The sequence below is a fragment of the Podarcis filfolensis genome, assembly GCF_964270895.1.
Source record: "Podarcis filfolensis genome assembly, chromosome: 11".
NCBI lineage: Eukaryota > Metazoa > Chordata > Lepidosauria > Squamata > Lacertidae > Podarcis > Podarcis filfolensis.
In genome coordinates this window covers 8519921-8540373 of record NC_139613.1, presented here as the reverse complement: position 1 = coordinate 8540373, position 20453 = coordinate 8519921, and the positions used below count along the sequence as shown (strand labels likewise).

Below are 20453 nucleotides of genomic sequence, written 5' to 3'. Positions count from 1 at the left end.
AGGCAAGAATGGCTCTTAGAGAAAGGGGGTGCGAGGTAGGAATCAGCCATGACATCTAAATGCATCCTCAATTTGATTGAAAGAAAATACATGGAATGGAGGAGGACAAATTGTTCCAAAAAAAAAAAGAAGAAAAAAAAGGAAGCAGAGGATTCAAAACCGTTGTCCGTGACGGCTATATAGGAATGGGAGGGAAGAGGGGAGCTTGGGGAAAATGTGCAATGGCCATATACACATCCCATATTAAATTCAAATCCAGAGATGGAAAATAATTGCTGTTAATTTGGATTTCGGTCTAGGCAACCAGGGTGCATCTCAGATCGAAAGACACACACTTCTGTGAATGGACAGGTCTGGATATTTCAGGGCTGGGTATAAGAAATTGTTTAAATGTCATAAGGGGGAAAGGGGGGTGTTGGGGGGGGAATGCACAGACACCTATGTCAAACCTCACAAAAAAGAGGGGGCAGGGCTGGGTTGGAGGGTTCCCGAACCCCCTCAAAAAGGATTAAAATCCACTGGATAAGTATATTTGGTGGGGGGGGGGGAGAAGACAAAAGAGGCTGAACAGAGTTCACCAGAAGGCAGAGCGAGGGATGAGACCAGCTGGCCTCGCCATGAGCTCATAATTTGCTTTTCGTTTTATAGGGGCTTGGGATCACATATAAGACAATTACTTAAAAAATAATAAAATAAAAATACACACACACACACACACACACACACCAAAAAAGCCCCCAAAATCCTGGATCCTAGATTTATATCCTATGGGCATCAAGTAAAACCCTCCAATTTCCGACCAAACCAACCACCACGTAAAGTTCCCTACAATCTGCATATATAGAAAGCGGCAGTTTAGTGTTCCTCGCAGGCATGGATCTATATTTGTCAGGTGGGAAGGGGAGGGAGAAAAAAGAGGAGGGGCTCGCCAGAATATATAAAATGGAGTTAACTGGACATTGGTGGGGGGGTGGGATATACATTATTCTACATAAAAGGCGAGATCGCTCTGAAATACAACCCAAGATCTCTAAAGAATAACACAAGACTGTTTCTCAAAACAAAACGCTTCGATCTACTTAGAGATTTCCCTCCCTGCCATCTCCGATCCTGGTCCATTTTCCTTCTTATTAATGGGTTATCTCCCCACCTGCGCTCTCTCGCACACAATCCCCTACGTCCCTTCCCAGTTCGTGCCCTTTCTCTCTCTCTCTCTCTCCCTCTCCCCCGAATTTCGCCTCTTCTTTCATTCCCTAGCCCCCTCCGGCTCCTCTTTCTTTCCACCGCTTCTCCATCTCTTTCTCTAATCTCCCCCCCGCGCCCCGATTCCTTACAGACTGCTCCCTTTCCTTGCGCTTCTCGGGTCCCCCGACACCACTAGGAGATGCTGCCCTCCCCCTGCCCCTCATCCATCCCCCTTTCTCAAATGCCCTACACTTGCTCTGCTCTCCACCCCCCCAGCTCCCTCCCCACTTTCACACACTCTCACACACACCTCTCCCCCTTCGCCTCTCTGCCAATTGTATGTAAGAAGGCAACACAACCAGTGGCTTCCATTACAACCATCACCAAACCATCCAGGTCATTTGAGGGGGGAGGGAAAGGGGGGGTTGCTCTCTCCTCATCCCTACAGCCGCCCCTCCACCTCCCCCCAAAACCCCAACCCCACCAGAAAATGCACAGATAAAGAGATACCTCTGTTTCGCACAGAGCCAAACACTGGAAGAACAAGATAGCCGACGTGTACCAAAACCATCTTGGCCAGCTGCTGTGGTCCCCTGGCGCTGCAACTATCCCTCGGTGGTGATGGTGATGGTGGTGGCAGCGGCGGCGGTCCTCCTCCTTCTCCTCCTCGGTGGCGATGGTGATGGTTTTGGCAGTGCTGGCGTCTGCTGTTTCTGGAGAGGTTGGTGCTGCTGCTGCTGCTGCTGCGGGCTAGAGTAAGACAGATGGCCCATGGAAATGGTCCCTTCCCAGTGCCCTGTATACATTCAAATGGAGAGCTGAGGCTCGCAGCTGCCTGGCGCACAAAGGGAATCGCAGCCAATGGGAGGGATGCCTTGCGCGGGTGCCTTTTGCGCCTCTCTCCCCTCCTCCTCCCCGCGCGCGCTTTCTCCCCTCCCCTCGCCTCCCTTTATATGGTCTCCAGCCCGGGCAAGGAGGAGGCCCAATCAGGAGGGGGGTGGGGGTGGGCTGCAGCTTACCCTGGGGTCCCTCCCTCTCTCTCTCTCTCTCTCTCTCTCCTTCCCTCTCTCTTTCTCCCTCTTTCCCTCCCTCTCCCCTCCCACCAAAGAAGGAGATCGCGCAGCAATTGGAGGCAGGGCTTTTGCAGGAAGGCTGGGTTTCAAGCAGGCGCGCGCGCACACGCGCGCAACCGGGAGGATGGAGAAACAGGAAGCCCGAAGGAGGGAGGCGCGGCCGGGGGGGGGGGCACGCGCGCCCCCGAGCGCGCACCGTCCAGGGCACACAAAAGGGGCGAGCGAGGGAGCGATGGCCAGAGCGGAGGCTGGCGCTTGGGGAGAAGGCAGATGTGCAGGGCGCACGGGGAGAACGGTGCGCGCGCAGGTTACAGATGCGCCGGGCATTTTTATTCTTTTTTACTTTCTGGCGACGGGACAGCAGTTGCGTCTTTCGCTACGACGGAACAGGCTTTGAAATCTAGGCAGCTTTAACAAAACAAAACAAAACAAAACAAAACAAAACAAAACAAAACAAAACAAAACAAAACAAAACAAAACAAAACAAAACAAAACAAAGATCATCGGGAATTTTCCCTCGGGGAAGATATTTTATCGAAATGTGCCAAGCGGGATACTTTCATTTCTTTGGTAATTGTTTTGCCACCTGGTGTTAGTCCTCCTCGACCCCGATTTTTCTCTCTGTCGTCCTTCCTTTTACAGTGGTACCTCGGGTTACATACGCTTTAGGTTACATATGCTTCAGGTTACAGACTCTGCTAACCCAGAAATAGTGCTTCAGGTTAAGAACTTTGCTTCAGGATAAGAACAGAAATCGTGCTCCGGCAGCAGGAGGCCCCATTAGCTAAAGTGGTGCTTCAGGTTAAGAACAGTTTCAGGTTAAGAACGGACCTCCGGAACGAATTAAGTACTTAACCCGAGGTACCAATGTATATACCACCTTTCCTCCAAAGGTGCTCAAGGTGGGGTGCGTAGTTCTCTTCCTATTTTATTCTTACAGCAACCCTGTGAGGTAGGTTAGGCTGAGAGGCCACCCAGTGGGCTTCATGGCTGAGGCAGGATTTGAACCCTGGTCTCCCAAGGTCCTACTCTGACAACAGGGGTGCCAACTTGAACACAACTGGAGGGGGGAGGTAAGCCCCACCCCACATAACTGATCAAAAGATGTGGTGCATGTATAACATTTGAATGGCAATGCCCATCGACTTGGGGAGGGCAGACTAAAGTTACCAGATTTCTTCAATGAATCCAGGGACACTTAAAATTTTTTAAAAAAATATATAGATTGTTGTTATTTTTTTGAAAAGAGAAAAATCACAAAAAAATAAGTAATATCTTCTCTTCTGTGGCCTTCCTCTGGGTCCTGGCCTGCTCTCTTGGAGCGCTAGCCACTGTGGAGGTAGGCTCGGGTCGGGCCTGGGCTCGGCCACATGTCCTTGCCCTCCCAGTGCTCTCCTACCTCTCAGTGGCGGCAGCAACGTGGCAAGGTCAGGGTTTCTTTCTTTCTTCTACTGCTTTCTTTCTTTCTCTCTCTTCTCCTCTCCCTTTCCTTTTGCATTGGCTCTGGGTTTTCCTGGCCCTGGAGTGCCTCTGGGCAGTCGGCCGGATGGCCGGGCGCTTTCGCTCCCATCTCGATTTGGGTTGCGGGGGGAAGGGGTCAGCGGCTCCCCCAGTTGACGCGTCGGGCGTCCCCGATTCCCCTTCGGTAGTGGCAGCAGCAGCGGCAGTCTCAGCAGCCCAGAGCCAGCCTGGTAGCGCAGTTGGTTCTGGCTGGCTTCAGGAGCTGATCACTGTCGTGGCGCCCACCATTTTGCCTTGTCCCCATATGACGTGTCTTGTGCCGTTGAACCAATCACACAACATTCATTCCCTATTAATAAATCTACAACACTTAAAATATAAATGCAGGGACATTAAATGAAATCCGGAGATTTTGTCAGGGGACAGATTTGTAAATCGGGGACTGTCCCTGGGAAATGGGGATGTCTGGTAACCATACCCCAGACCCCTGAAATATTTCAGGGGAGCCAAGGCTCTGAGAGCGGCCATCTGGAAGTTTTCTTGAAACTGTGTGTTGTTCCTTTAAAGGACAATGGTATGGGAGTGACCCAGGGAGAGGCCTAAGGGGATATCTTTTATGTAACTTCTACTGACTGTTATGAAAAGTGAAAGGCACTGGTGTTTGTTTTGTTTTGTTTTACTTTGCGGTTTGTAGAAGAGGAGTTTAGTTTGTATCATCTCGGCCGCCTTCCTCTGCACACTGTTCCAGCTTCTCAATATCCTTCTCAAGACTGGTTTCTTTTACGAATTGTTTGCTATGAAACATCTCAAAGCAATTTCACAATACAATAAAAGCATATATAAAACAATTGCACGCGTGCACACACAATTAAAACATCTGCGAATATAAAAGCAGTTTCAAGTTTAGGGCAGATACCTAGTGGGATAAAAACATGCCCTTTGCCGAAGGCATTCCGCGAGAAGAGAGCATGCATTACCAAAAAGGGCACAGATATGCACAATATCTGAATATATTAATTTATATGCATTGATGCCAATTTAGATAGATATAATAACTATAACTCGGTACATCTGCATTGCCATGCAATCTATCTCACTGCAATGGGGAAGGCAGCAAGATGTCTCGGGTGCTGCTAACTGGATGGGCAACTTTGAGGTTCCCTCCTTCCTTGGGTTCTTTGTCTTTCAACTGGACTTGGACAGCCCTTCAAGAGGAAGACTTCAAATAAAGGACTTCTTCATCAACAGCCCTTCAAATAGAGAAACAGAGTCAGAGCTGATGTGATGGAAGTGTTTAAAGTATCCATGGCATGAAGAAAGTGGATCTACATATCTTTAGCTGGACCATAAAGAAGGCTGATCGCCGAAGAACTGATGCTTTTGAATTATGATGCTGGAAGAGACTCTTGAGAGTCCCATGGACTGCAAGAAGATCAGACTTATCCATTCTGAAGGAAATCAGCCCTGAGTGCTCACTGGAAGGACAGGTCCTGAAGCTGAGGCTCCAATACTTTGGCCACCTCATGAGAAGAGAAGACTCCCTGGAAAAGACCCTGATGTTGGGAAAGATTGAGGACAAAAGGAGAAGGGGACGACAGAGGACAAGATGGTTGGATAGTGTGCTCGAAGCTACTAACATGAGTTTGACCAAACTGTGGGAGGCAGTGGAAGACAGGAGTTCCTGGCGTGCTCTGGTCCATGGGGTCACGAAGAGTCGGACACGACTAAACGACTAAACAACAACATATCTGTATCTATATATATTCCCTTCCTCTCTCATAGCACTAAAACCCATGGACATGTAGTGAAGCTTAATGTTGGAAAACTCAGAGCAGACAAAAGAAAATACTTTTTCAAACAGCATAGTTAATCTAGAAAACTCACTCCCACAGGAGCCAGCGATAGCCAGAGCCAAGGCTCTATGTATCATGCAACAATGACAAATTCTGGGGCAGCATAAACCCACATCCTGAATTCTGCAACTTGCACCGATTAAGCACCTCTGCGCTGTTCCTTTTCTATTGCACAATTTATTCTAGTTTTGCTAACCATAGTGAGGTTCCAGTAATCGTGGATCTAGATGAACGGCTCCTTTGATTACGAACAGAGGGTGCTTGCTGCCTTATACACATTCAGAACTACGGTCATCAGTCTCACTATTATTGACATCAGATGGCCGCCACTCTCTGGGATTTCAGACAGGGAAATTCCCCAGTATCCCAGCCCCTTCTGGAGAAACTGGCATCTTCTGTGCTCCACCGCTAAACTAAAGGATAGTAATCTTTCTCGTTTGCTGGCTTGCTCTATTTTAACTGGCAGCAGTCCTCTGTTCCTGTTGGGTTTTCAACAGACCAGTTCAAAACTGGCTTTAATCCATGCTTAGTTTATCTGTAGAATACATCTGGACAGACAAATCTGAAAGATTTAAGCAGCATAGCAGTCTCCTAAAACACATGCAGCATGGGTGTCTTAATCTGGATTATACTCCTCTGCTCACCACCTTCCCCGCCCTCCATGATCTTCATATTAAAAAGGGGTGGATTTGTAGAATCGTTCTGATTTTACTTTGTCGCGCAGCGCTCATCAGCGAAAATCACAAACTGTGCTTGAGATCTACTGGGCAAATATTGGATTTTTGATGCAGAGGCAAAAAGCTGGCTCTTGTGACGCATAGCTGCGTAAGCAATCTAGCTTTTCAAAGGACCACCCATTGTGGTTTATTACCAGAAACAAAAACAAAAAATGCAGTAAGAAGTAATGGAGGTGTTTGGGATGGCTGGCTCTTTGAGGAAGGGCTGTACCATATATCTGGGGACATTTATGCGAGGTTTTGTGCTCCGAACAACATTTTCTGGCTTCCCACACAACATACATTCTCAAAGCGATTTATGAGAATAAGGCTATGCACACACCTTACATTTAAAACACTTGGCCTTTCAAAGAATCTTGGGAACTGTATTTTGTTATAGTTGCTGGGAACTTACCATATTTTTTGCTCCATAAGACACACTTTTTTCCTCCTAAAAAGTAAGGGGAAATGTCTGTGCGTCTTATGGTGCGAATGTGTGGTCCCTGGAGCTGAATTGCCCAGGGGCAAAAAGCAGATCATGCTTCTTCTTTTTTTAGAAAGAGAGAAGTGGGTGTTGAAACAAAGCCGCTGATCGGCAAGCGATCAGGAGGGAGATAAGGGAGGCTAGTGATAAAGGAGGCTGCCTGGGAGAGGGGAGGTAAAAGCCCATGGATTCTCAGGATTTTTGCATTTGGTCACCCCAAATTCACCATCAGATCACATAGCATGTCCATGACTACAGCCCGCAGCAAAAAAATCACGCATCCACTGTTTCGTGGGGCCACAATGGCGCAAAAACGTGGTTACAAAGCACGGATCCACATGGATCCTCAGGGTTTTTGCATTGGGCTACCCCAAACTCAGCGTCAAATCACATATCATGTCTGTGGCCACAGCATGAACCACAAAAATCATACACCCACTGTTTCGTTCAGAATATTTTTTTTCTTGTTTTCCTCCTCTAAAAACTAGATGCGTCTTATTGTCAGGTGCGTCTTATGGAGCAAAAAATACGGTAGTGTTGTGATGGTTCAAATACAGTTCCCAGGATTCTTTGTGTGTTGGGGGAGCAAATGTGCTTTAAATGTATGGCGTGTATGCAGCCCAAAATCCAACAATACACTATATATATATATATATATATATATATATATATATATATATATATAAACACAAAGTAAAAACATCCAGTCATTGGTGAATTTTCTGAATATTCAGAAAAGCAGAAACCTATTTGCCTGGCACTGAATCGTTGACAAGGCAGACCTCCCTGAGGGCGCATTCCATGAACAGGGAGCTACTACAGAAAAGGCCTTTTCTGTCATTGCTACATTTGGACCTCCCATAGAGGCGATGCGAAGAAAAAGGCTATAATCTGAGGCCCTTGAACTCATAATTTCAAGGCCTGGCCAGGTTCATCTGGGGGAATGGTGGTTCTTTCAGTCGGATATGCAAAACAGCCAAGGTTTCTTCTTTCGTACCATGTGCTCCTCACAGCTGCTTCCACCTACACAACCACCACCTATGGAGCTTTGAAATCCCTCCTTTAAGTCTCAGGGCTGTGGGTTCGATCCCTACGTTGGGCAAAAGATTCCTGCACTGCAGCGGGTTGGACTAGATGCCCTTTGTGGCCCCTTGCAACTTTACAATTCTATGATTCTAAGAATTGTTTGATGATGATGATGATGATGATGATAAATAAATAAATAAAGACAGGCAGCTAACACCAAATATAAAAACAATTGATTAAAATACAACTTAAAAACAAGATTAAAAAACAACATTAAGATGCAGCCTCAGTTCAGTAGAAACTCAAAAACTTTTTGGAGCAGAGGACAGTCTTATCGTCCCACCATCAGGCAAGCACCACCTTACTGACATTCTCGCACCAAGCTGAGACCCTGGGCATTCGGGGTGGTTATTTTTTTTAATAATAATAATTTTTATTAGATTTTACAATTTAATATTCAACACAATTGTCATATTAAAAATAAAACACAACTCCCAGGACTTCCCTTAACTTCCCCTTCTGGTTTTTTAACTATTTGCTACTTCTGCTAAATTTTTGTCTTATTTCCCACCTTTAAGCTAAATGCTCTTATATTCTTATCATTTTTACACCAAATATCCTTCAAATTCCATCTTACATTTAATTAATCTCCATATTGTTATTTCTTCACCTTTACTCTTGTTTCCTTAATTGTGTTTACTCAAACCCTGCTAGTGAGTCCATTTCTTTACTATATTTCTGTATACACAACATGGAACGATTCCCACTCTTTTTTTAGAGTCTCTGTTGTCTTTGTCTCTGAGTCTTCCCTTAAGTTTTGCACTTACCTGGGCATTTGTGAATGGTTACTTGCTGCTGCAATGAGTAAGAAATGGCAGAGACTGCTGGCTCTCCATTCTTGCTTGGGATTGTTAGCTTTATTATATGTTCATTTCTCTGGTTGTACTTGATGGTTGATGGTTTTAATATTGCTGTTACCTGCCCCTGGGATTTATATAGACGGCGGGATAGAAATTCCAGCAATGAAACAAATATATTCATTACAGGCTCTGCGGGAGCTTATATTAGCTCATCAGAACAATTTCCACTGGAGTTAAATTCCATGTGATCCATATTCCTCCTGGTATACAGACTTGCTTTTAGAGAACCTTTGAAGTGCACCCAAAGAGCTTCTCATCTTCTCCTGGTGTTTCGCACTCCCCACCCTGCCCCACTACAGGGAATGTGCCCTCCGGGATCCGCTGTAGACATAAAAGCTGCTGTTTCCTTTATTGCCCTCGTAAACGGAAGGTGGCGTGCGGAGATGTCGAGGTTTATCTGCCATGTTCCGTTTTCAGCTCAGATCTTGCCACTCCACCAACGAGGACAAGGATCTCAAATTTTTCCTTATCTATGATTTATGTTTGGGGGAAGGTGGGGCGGAAAGGGAAGGTAATTGGCACCTGGAGGTGCAAAATGTTAACCGGGACAAAAGATAAAGGACTTCAAGTGTGGAGGAAAACATATGCCAATGCAAAGGTCGCTGCGAGACGACCTGCTTTGTCAGCATCCTTCCCCATCTGTTTGCAGGGAAGTTAAATGATGGCATGCCAAATATGTGTCATCCCACACTTTTCATCACATTTCTGCATCACTTTCCTTACTGCAAGAACATCAACCATTGGGGGAAGTTGGTTTGTCGTAGGGCTGGGTGACATATTGATAAAGGTAAAGGTAAAGGTACCCCTGACCATTAGGTCCAGTCGTGGCTTACTCTGGGGCTGTGGCACTCATCTTGCTTTATTGGCCGAGGGAGCCAGCGTACAGCTTCCGGGTCATGTGGCCAGCATGACTAAGCCACTTCTGGCGAAACCCAGCGCACAGAAACACCGTTTACCTTCCCGCCGGAGCGGTACCTATTTATCTACTTGCACTTTGACGTGCTTTCGAACTGCTAGGTGGGCAGGAGCTGGGACAGAGCAACAGGAGCTCACCCCGTCGCAGGGATTTGAACCGCTGACCTTTTGATCGGCAAGTCCTAGGCCCTGTGGTTTAACCCACAGCGCCACCCATGTCCCTTTTGATATATTGATATATCGCCTAAAACTGGTTTGAAAGCCATATCATTATATCGGTTTCATAGTTTTTGACCTGGCAGTATATCGCAAATCATGATTTGTGTGTGAGAGCTATGCAAAAATCATAATGTGGGGAAAACAGTGAAGCCAGCCAATGCCTCTACATGGCTCCATCCTTATTTCAAACATCATGATATATCTGTATATTGCAATGTTTAGCTGGCAATATATCACAATGTAGAAAACCAGATATCGCCCAGCCCTACTGTTCGCCTCTACAGAGTTCCACCCTTCTTTCTGACAATGATATATCAATATACTGTGAAGTTTAAAGGTAAAGGGTAAAGGGACCCCTGACAGTTAAGTCCAGCCGCAAACGACTCTGGGGTTGCAGCACTCATCTTTCTTTACAGGCCGAGGGAGCCAGCGTTTGTCCGCAGACAGTTTTTCTGGGTCATGTGGCCAGCATGACCAAGCCGCTTCTGGTGCAACGGAACACCGAAACCAGAGCAGCACACGGAAATGCCATTTACTTTCCTGTTGGAGTGGTACCTATTTATCTACTTGCACTTTTTGGTGTGCTTTCGAACTGCTAGGTGGGCAGGAGCTGGGACAGAGCAACGGGAGCTCACCCTGTCGTGGGGGATTCAAACTGCCGACCTTTCGATCGGCAAGCACAAGAGGCTCAGTGCTTTAGACCACAGTGCCGCCCGTGTCCCACTAAACTGTGATGTTTAATAATAATAATAATAATAATAATAATAATAATAATAATAAATAATTTTATTTATATCCCGCCCTCCCCAGCCAAAGCCGGGCTCAGGGCGGCTAACAACACTAAAATAGTGCAGCATTATAAAAACATTATAAAAATTAATTAAAATCAAAATTGATGGCAACCATAAACTAAAGTTTTGTAAAGATTGTCAAAGGAGGGAGTCAGGCTGTGCCCTGACCAAAGGCCTGGTGGAACAGCTCTGTCTTGCAGGCCCTGCGGAAAGATGTCAAGTCCTGCAGGGCCCTTGTCTCTTGTGACAGAGCGTTCCACCAGGTTGGAGCCGCAGCCGAAAAAGCCCTGGCTCTAGTTGAGGCCAGCCTAATCTCTCTGTGGCCTGGGACCTTCAAGATGTTTTTATTTGAAGACCGTAAGTTCCTCTGTGGGGCATACCAGGAGAGGCGGTCCCGTAGGTACGAGGGTCCTAGGCCGTATAGGGCTTTGAAGGTTAAAACCAGCACCTTAAACCTGATCCTGTACTCCACCGGGAGCCAGTGCAGCTGGTATAGCACCGGATGAATGTGACCTCGCAGCGAAGACCCCGTAAGGAGTCTCACTGCGGCATTCTGCACCCGCTGGAGTTTCTGGGTCAGTCTCAAGGGCAGCCCCACGTAGAGCGAGTTACAATAATCCAGTCTGGAGGTGACCGTCGCGTGGATCACAGTGGCTAGGTCAGGGCGAGAGAGGTAAGGAGCCAACTGCTTAGCTTGGCGGAGATGAAAAAATGGCGCCTTTGTTATAGCTGCAATCTGCGCCTCCATGGAGAGGGAGGTATCAAAGATTACACCCAAACTCTTAACGGACGGTGCTGGCACTAATTGCACCCCCGCAAGAGATGGGAGTTGCCCCCTCAATCCCATATCGTCCCATCCCAGCCAGAGGACCTCTGTCTTCGAAGGATTTAACTTCAACCGGCTCCCACGTAACCATCCAGCCACAGCTTCCAAGCATCTGATCAGTGTGTCTGGGGCCGAGTCAGGATGGCCATCCATCAACAGATAGAGTTGGGTGTCATCGGCATACTGATGGCAACCCAACCCAAAACTCCAGACAAGCTGGGCGAGGGGGCACATAAAGATGTTAAAAAGCATCGGGGAGAGTATCGCACCCTGGGGCACTCTACACACCAAGGAGTGGCGCGATGACAATTCCCCCCCAAGCGCCACCCTCTGTCCCCGACCAGAGAGAAACAAGCGCAGCCATTAAAGGACTGTGCCCTGGATCCCCACGTCGGCAAGGTGGTGGTCCAGGAGTTCGTGATCAACCATGTCGAAGGCTGCTGACAGGTCTAGAAGAATCAGCAGCCCCGACCCGCCTCGATCCAGCTGCCTGCGGAGATCATCTGTTAGGGCGACCAGAGCCGTCTCAGTCCCATGACCAGTGCAAAAGCCGGACTGGACTGGATCCAGAGCCGATGTTTCATCCAGAAACCTACCAAGCTGTTCAGCAACCGCTCTCTCAATCACCTTACCCAGGAATGGAAGATTCGAAACCGGGCGGTAATTGAATAGATCTAAGGGATCTAATGATGTTTTCTTTAAAAGCGGGCGCACCACTGCCTCCTTCAGTTCCCCTGGGAATATCCTGGTGCCAAGGGACAAATTGATGATATCACCCAGGGGGCCTGCACCTTGTCTGGACACGCTCTAATCAGCCAAGACGGGCACGGGTCGAGAGGACAAGTGGTGGGCTTTCCAGCTCGGAGGAGTCTGTCCCCATCGGCTGGGGATATCCAGTCAAAGTGGTCCAATACTGGACCCAAGGACAGTCGAGGGGCCTCCAGTTCCTTTATTGTATCCAAATTGGCAGGGAGGTCATGGCGGAGCAACAGGACCTTCTCCGCAAAAAAGCTCGCAAATGCCTCACAGCTGTGTGTCAAATTGTTATTTAAATTTGGCTGTCCTTCGAGGGACGTTAAAGACCGAATTATACTAAATAATTGTGCCGGGCGAGAGCTAGCGGATGCAATGGAGGCCGAGAAGTAGGACTTCTTAGCGGCCTTCACTGCCATCTCGTAGGTTTTCATAAAAACTCTATAAGATGTTCTTGAAGCTCCGTCACGGGCACCCCGCCATACTCGCTCTAGCCGTCTGAGGTCCCGCTTCATTTTCCGGAGCTCCTTGGTAAACCAGGGAGCCCGGTTTCTGGGGGTCGCAGAGGGCGCTTAGGTGCGATCTCATTGATGGCTGCCAGGAGCTGGGTATTCCAGCCCTCAACAAGCTCAGTCAATGAGTCGCCAGGGGGAGAAAGGTCCCGCAAGGCTTGACGGAATCTATCAGGGTCCAAATCGGCTCGCCACCTAAGCAGGGTGGGGATGGAATGTCAATCCTGGCTTTCAGAGCGTAGTGATCAGACCATGGCACCTTCATCGAAGGAAACATGATCACATCTATACCAACGCCAAAGATCAAATCCAGTGTGTGGCCTGCTTGAAGTGTGGGGCCCGAAACAAACTGGGAGAGCCCTAGTGTCGCCATGGAAGACACCAGGTCCAGAGCCTGTGAGGAGGGAATGGCATCAGCATGGATGTTGAAGTCCCCCAATACCAATAGGTTAGGGAACTCCAAGGCCCAGCCGGCCACCGCCTCCAGCAGGCCTGACAGGGTGGCTGCTGGTGCGCTAGGTGGCCGGTACACCAGCCAGACAGCCAAGCTCACCTCGGAGCCCCACACTAGGCCAACACATTCAATGCCGGGGATCGATGGCGATGGCAGAGCCCTGAAAGAACAATCTTCCCGGATTAATAATGCCACCCTCCCCCCCGGCCCACAGTCCGTGACTGGTGGAGGACGGAGAAACCCAGGGGCGCCATCTCTCATAAGGTAACAGTATCCCCTTCGCGCACCCAGGTCTCCGTCACACAAGCCAGGTCGACCCCCTGCGAGATGAAGAAATCTCGCAGGGTGGCGGTTTCGGTGGTGATATAGCGTGATGTTGAAAACCAGAAATCGCCCGGCCCTTCTGATTGTGAAACCTGAATTTGCCAATACGTGACTGAATCCCACATGAAAACAGAAGCAGAGGCGCATCAAAAGTCCAAACCTAGCACACACCTTTCCACAAGAACAACTGTTTTTTCAAGGGGGAATGAGGCTTGTCGTGGCCCAGTGCTCTGTATGGCTGCACAATATTGTTTAGGAGCTGAATTTTTACTGCTGCTACTCTCTAGTATGGCCTTTTCTCTGAGTAGTTCAGGATGGCACCCATGACCTTCCACCACTGGTCCTCACAACGCCCCTTTGAGGCAGGTCAGGTAGAAATATGGTTGCTTCTTCTTCACTGCGATTTTAATGATGGGGTGAGGGATTTGAGCTCCAATGCCCTCATCTGAGTCAAGCACTCTAACTGCTACACCTCCCTGGGGGATAATGGTGTTACTTTATTGCATGTAGGGCCTTCAACAATATACAATGGAACCTCGGGGTCGTACATTTCGTTTCTCGAACGCCAAAAAACCAGAAGTAAATGCTTCTGTTTTCTAATGTTTTTCCAGAACCCAACACCATCTCTTTTGTCTTGCTGATATTAAGGAGCAAGTTGTTCCCTAGGCACCATATAGATATTTTTTGGACCTCCCCTCTATACGCTGATTCGTCTCCACCTGTTATTAAACCCATTGTGATAGGGACCAAACCTGAGATCTGCATGCAAATCAGATTCTCTTCCTGCTGCTCTATGGCCATTCTCCTTGCTTTCTTCCTGCCCCTCTCCAGTATTCCTGCTCCTGAAGTTAGACTTCCCAGCTGATCCACGTTGCTGCCACACAACTTCTGTGCTCCAGACACGGTCCTTGCATTTGCCTGCCCTGTCATCCTGCACAGCTGCCTTTGACACATTTGGACACTTGCTTCATCTTAGATGCCTGATGACACATGCTGGCTCGATCCGAGTCTGGGTGCCCTTCCTCCTTTGCAGCCAACTGCTCCCAAGCCACTCCAGATACCTGGCTTGCTGCAGTATCAGTTGTCTTGGGTTTCTCACAGGACATCAGTTCTCAGACTTCCTCTTAGGGGTTCTCCCCCCCTCCGCCTTCCAGTTTTCATCTGTGCACAATCTCCAACCGCAATCCGATCCGTCGATGTGGCTTTAAATTTCATTCAGATGCCAAAGGCACAGATTTCAGTTAAAATTAGCCTCCCGGTCGTTCCTCCCACAGCCGCTGCCCAGTGTGCAAACTGAGTTGCGTCGAGGCCAGAGGGCAGCATCAGAAGGTCGGCTAGAAGACTGGTCTCGTTCAGAAGCTATTGGGATTCAAAGAGGACAGGAACTAAGCCACAGATCTCTAATAACTGAAGGACACTCTTTTCAGAGGTCACTTCCAGACAACCTGTTTATGGGGCATTTATCCTGATTTTTTTCTGCAAACCCGACAGTGTGCTCGTGCATGGTGTTAGATTGTTGTTGTTGTTGTTTAGTCGTTTAGTCGTGCCTAACTCTTCGTGACCCCATGGACCAGAGCACGCCAGGCACTCCTGTCTTCCACTGCCTCCCGCAGTTTGGTCAAACTCATGCTGGTAGCTTCGAGTTAGATTAGTGGTTCTCAAACTTTTTTCTCTCTCAGAATAAAAAATTTCTCAAACCAATTTTTTTATTGATAAGAAATATGCTGGAAAACAAAAGGAACCACTTCTGGCTAGGCTTGATTTATAACATAGAACACAACTACTTTATACAGTGGTACCTTGGTTCCCGAATGGCTTAGTTGTCAAACAAATCGGCTCCCGAACACCGCAAACCCGGAAGTGAGTGTTCTGGTTTGCGAACATTTTTCAGAAGCTGAACATCCAAAGCCACTTACGAGGGTTCCAGTTGAGGGCAGGAAGTTGCTGCAACCAATCGGAAGCCTCACCTTGGTTTTCGAACAGTTTCAGGAGTCAAACCGACTCCCGGAATGGATTAAGTTGGAGAACCAAGGTACCACTGTAATAGGATCATGGGACACCCACAAAGTATACAACAATGTAGCTACATAAGAACATGCATCACTCCCAAAATATAATTATAAATGGTATAATTATTTATACAAATGCAAACTCAGTGAGAGGTGTGAGCTTGCTTTGGCCAGGTGATCTCATTTATATTTGAGACATACAGTGGTACCTCGGGTTAAGAACTTAATTCGTTCTGGAGGTCCGTTCTTAACCTGAAACTGTTCTTAACCTGAGGTACCACTTTAGCTAATGGGGCCTCCCACTGCCGCCACACCACTGCCATGCGATTTCTGTTCTCATCCTGAAGCAAAGTTCTTAACCCGAGGTACTATTTCTGGGTTAACGGAGTCTGTAACCTGAAGCGTCTGTAACCTGAAGCATCTGTAACCCCAGGTACCACTGTACTCTCATCTCATCAACACAAAGAAGCCTTTATCTTTTCTGATCTTCATACTGTACAATATTACATTACACAGAAATGTTTAAATGTTTCTTTGACTGTCCTTGAACCTTCCTGCCTCCCTCGCCATCTTCTCCTGCGGCACCCCTGTGGCAAACCACACCCTTTGATAACCACTGGGTTAGATTATATCAGCTATTGATCACTCATTCTGATTTGTTTGTAGGGTGGCTCTTCAACTGGCCCTTTGAGACCAGCTGTTTCCTGGGGGGAGGGTATATTCTGCAATGTGTCATTGACACAATAATAGTGCAGGGATTGTGAATTTTCCTTACAATCAAAAGTTCAGTTTTGTGGGCAGGAGGAAGCTGGCTTATTGTGAAAGAGTGCTAAAACAATTTTAACCAAGCAACTGGAATTTGGCAATTTGCAAGTGAATAGTATCCCCAAATAGCGACAATCTAGAAATGCCCAGAGTTTGAAATGGAAAACAGAGAGGAGAAGGGGCGCTTCCAGGAGGGGACATTGTAAATCATAAATGGGCCATTAAGATCCTGTGTGTGTGTGTGTGTGTGTGTGTGTGTGTGTGCGCGCGCGCGCGCACATGTGTGTGTGAAATAGGCTCATCATTGCCTTCCACATCTTCCTATTTCATCCAGTCATGATCGGAAGGTCAGCGGTTTGAATCTACATGACGGAGTGAGCTCCCGTTGCTCTGTCCCAGCTTCTGTCAACCTAGTAGTTCAAAAGCATACCAGTGCAAGTAGATAAATAGGTACCGCTGTGGCGGGAAGGTACACAGTGTTTCTGTACGCTCTGGTTTCCATCACGGAGTCCCATCACACCAGAAGCAGTTTAGTCCTGCTGGCCACATGACCCGGAAAGTTGTCTGTGGACAAACGCCGGACAAAAGCAAGATGAGCTCCGTACCCTATAACTGCCTTTGACTGGACTTAACTGTCCAGGGTTCCTTTACCTTTTTTTTTTTTTACTAGTCATGATATTGCTTCCTATTCCATCATGCAGTCCACACCAGTGGGCAGAGCTTGATAGAAGTTTATTTATTTATTTCTCCCCCCCAAAAAAAATTATTGGTTTTCTCTTATAATACACAATAATAATAATAATTTATTATTTGTACCCCGCCCATCTGGCTGGGTTTCCCCAGCCACTCTGGGCGGCTTCCATAGAAAACCAAAAATACACTAAAATATCACAGATTAAAAACTTCCCTGAACAGGGCTGCCTTAAGATGTCTTCTGAATGTCAGGTAGTTATTTATCGCTTTGACATCCGATGGGAGGGCGTTCCACAGGGCAGGCGCCACTACCGAGAAGGCCCTCTGCCTGGTTCCCTGTAGCTTTGCTTATCGCAATGAGGGAACCGCCAGAAGGCCCTCGGCGCTGGACCTCAGCATCCGGGCAGAACGATGGGGGTGGAGACGCTCCTTCAGGTATACTGGGCCGAGGCCGTTTAGGGCTTTAAAGGTCAACACCAGCACTTTGAATTGTGCTCGGAAACGTACTGGGAGCCAATGTAGGTCTTTCAAGACCGCTGTTATGTGGTCTCGGCGGCCGCCCCCAGTCACCAGTCTAGCTGCCGCATTCTGGATTAGTTGTAGTTTCCGAGTCACCTTCAAAGGTAGCCCCACGTAGAGCGCATTGCAGTAGTCCAAGCGGGAGATAACCAGAGCATGCACCACTCTGGCGAGACAGTTCGCGGGCAGGTAGGGTCTCAGCCTGCGTACCAGGTGGAGTTGGTAGACAGCTGCCCTGGACACAGAATTGACTTGCGCCTCCATGGACAGCTGTGAGTCCAAAATGACTCCCAGGCTGCGCACCTGGTCCTTCAGGGGCACAGTTACCCTATTCAGGACCAGGGAGTCCTCCACACCAGCCCGCCCCCTGTCCCCCAAAAACAGTACTTCTGTCTTGTCAGGATTCAACCTCAATCCATTAGCCGCCATCCATCCTCCAACTGCCTCCAGGCACTCACACAGGACCTTCACCGCCTTCACTGGTTCTGATTTGAAAGAGAGGTAGAGCTGGGTATCATCTGCATATTGATGGACACCCAGTCCAAACCCCCTGATGATCTCTCCCAGTGGCTTCATATAGATGTTAAAAAGCATGGGGGAGAGGACGGAACCCTGAGGCACACAAACATAAACACGGGGGGGGGGGGATTACATTTAACACAACATAAAAACTTAACAACAATAAAAATGCAAAAGATAAAAGAAGATTTTTCTTCTTATTATTATTCTTAATTAATTATTATTAAGTTCTTAACCCAAGGTACCACTGTATGTTTAAAGAAGATTAGAAAACATTTATTGAATATATGGGAAATAATTGTGTACAGCTGAAAACGCTGGCAGCCTTAAGATAAATTCAACAGTTTTGATGGCTGCAATAATGGAATACTGATTGGTATAGTTTCTGTAAAATATGCAGGGATTTATGATACGTAAAATGAACCATGGAAAGAGAAGAAGGGAAGTCATTGATATCTTAAGGATGTAAAATGAGTATTTTGAATTGTAACACACACACACATATTCAAATGAAGCCAGAACTTTTTCTCTTAGAGCTAATGAAGAGACAATTAGAAAAAGACTATCAAAGATAATTCCTATATATGATTACAGCCGCAAGACTGCTATATGCCCAAAGATGGAAATATACAGCCCTACCCACTATAGAAGAATGGCTAATAAAATTACTGGATCTGGCTGAGATGGCAACGTTAACAATGTTTAGTTAGAGAAAAATCATTACTGACATTTGTTAAGGATTGGAAATTTCTCGTGGACTTTTACAAGAAAATGAGCTTGTAATATTGGGATTTGAAGATTTAAAAAACCCTGGTTTATAGAAGATAGAATGGTTGGATTTTAAGGAATGGATATTGTATGTAGCTGCAGAATATAGAGCCAGAAGTTCTTTTATTCTTTCCCAACTTTCTTTAGTTTTTCCTTTCTCTTTTTTTCTCACTTTCTCTTTCTTTACGTCTCTCCTCTAGTCTTTTCTTCTGAGTTTGTTCTCTTCTAGACTAAGTAGCTGTTTTTATCTTACTATATTATTTTTTTAAAAAAAATACTTTGTAATGGGTATGTATTTTTGTATATCTCTGAATAAGCATCAATAGATAAAGTAAAAGAAGTAGTACTTTATTTTTTCTGCCCTGAATCTTCCAACATTTAGCTTCATTGGATGGTCCAATGTTATGAGAGAGGGAGGATATTTTTCCCTCTAGCCACTTTTTCCATCATAATTTTCTCTAGAATAACTTTCTAAACTTCTCCAGCTTAACTTTGTAAACTTCAATCACGTTGCCTCTTCCTTGCCTTTTCTCTAAACTAAAAAGTCCCAGTGGATTATTATCTCTTCACATTCATATGTTTTTGCCATGTTTGCAATGCCGAAATTGCCCAAAATTGATGGCTTTCCTCCTTCCCCACTCTCCTCCACCATTAAACTTGTTCTCGTCGCAAGTTCAGGCATCACCTTGATAGCAAATCTTCACCTGTGTCTCTTGGGATGCTGTGCCCGAATGCTTAATATCGACGATTAAAAATTCCACGTAGCTTTTCACAAGGTTAGAGGCATTTAAGTATGAATGCCTGGACCGCTTCCAGTGTATGTAATTAAATTTTCGCCTCCTTGGAATCCCATAACAATTTTAATTAGAAATGGGTCTCTGCGCCCTCCTTTACTTTCTCTCTGGAAGGCTTGCTCACTTGCGTTTCAAATGATTTCTCCGTTCCACTTCAAAAATGGCCGTGTATTAATAAGTGCTGGAAATTCCTTGTATAACTGCAGGGTTTGCAGAGTACAAAATTCCACCTCGCTCCGCTTCTGTTTTGAAGTCATAGTGAACAAAGCTGAGACAAGCTGTTTACTTGTTTCAATGCTTTGCCTAACCAGCAAATTGCATGGGGTGCAAGTAGGCAGTGTTCACTGTATTTCAACCACTGACACCTCCCCTTCTGCAAGATAGCTGAGCTTCACTCAGACTTTGTTTTATTTGGTTATAGAATCGCAAATTTCAGGCTTAGAGAGCTAGTGCTGGGTAATGGTTTGAGAGGGGTCAAACTCTATCCCTCTTTTCCATCTGACTTGGTGAGGTGGTTGAGGTGTTCAGTTTGGAAGCACCAAGAGGCTGGCTGAAAAATTTGTCTAATTCCTCTTTTAAAGCCATCTAAGTTGGTGAGTTGGTGCGCAGGGAGTTCCACTGATTAACTACGCAGTGAGTGCAGAAGTATTTCATTTTGTCTGTCCTGAATTCTCCCCCATCATTCAGCTTCATTGGATTACCTTTCTTCTTCTCCTTCTTCTTCTTCTTCTGCTTCTTCTTCTCTTTATTGGTTTTCTAAAATTCATACTTCAAATACATAATATATTACATTTTATTTATAGGCGTTTTTTTAAAAAAATATTATTCAAAATTAAAACAAAACATATTATCCAGAAACATATCATCCTTATTT

General features: G+C 46.5%; 1 protein-coding gene across 3 annotated transcripts in view; it reads right to left on the bottom strand.

Annotated features, from left to right (window-relative positions):
* The window catches only part of ARK2C (arkadia (RNF111) C-terminal like ring finger ubiquitin ligase 2C), an 87367-nt gene extending 85125 nt beyond the window's left edge, over window positions 1-2242 (bottom strand). For 2 of the 3 annotated variants that reach the window (XR_014539559.1, XM_083575849.1), the window contains exon 1: window positions 1696-2241. Coding sequence is in view for 2 of the 3 variants with exons in the window: in XM_083575849.1 (XP_083431975.1) it covers window positions 1696-1756 (61 nt within the window). In the remaining variant the exon portion in view is untranslated. Of the gene's footprint in view, window positions 1-1695 lie in introns of all 3 variants that reach the window. The other variant, XM_083575850.1, reaches the window with a different exon arrangement.
* Between the last annotated feature and the right edge of the window lie 18211 nt (window positions 2243-20453).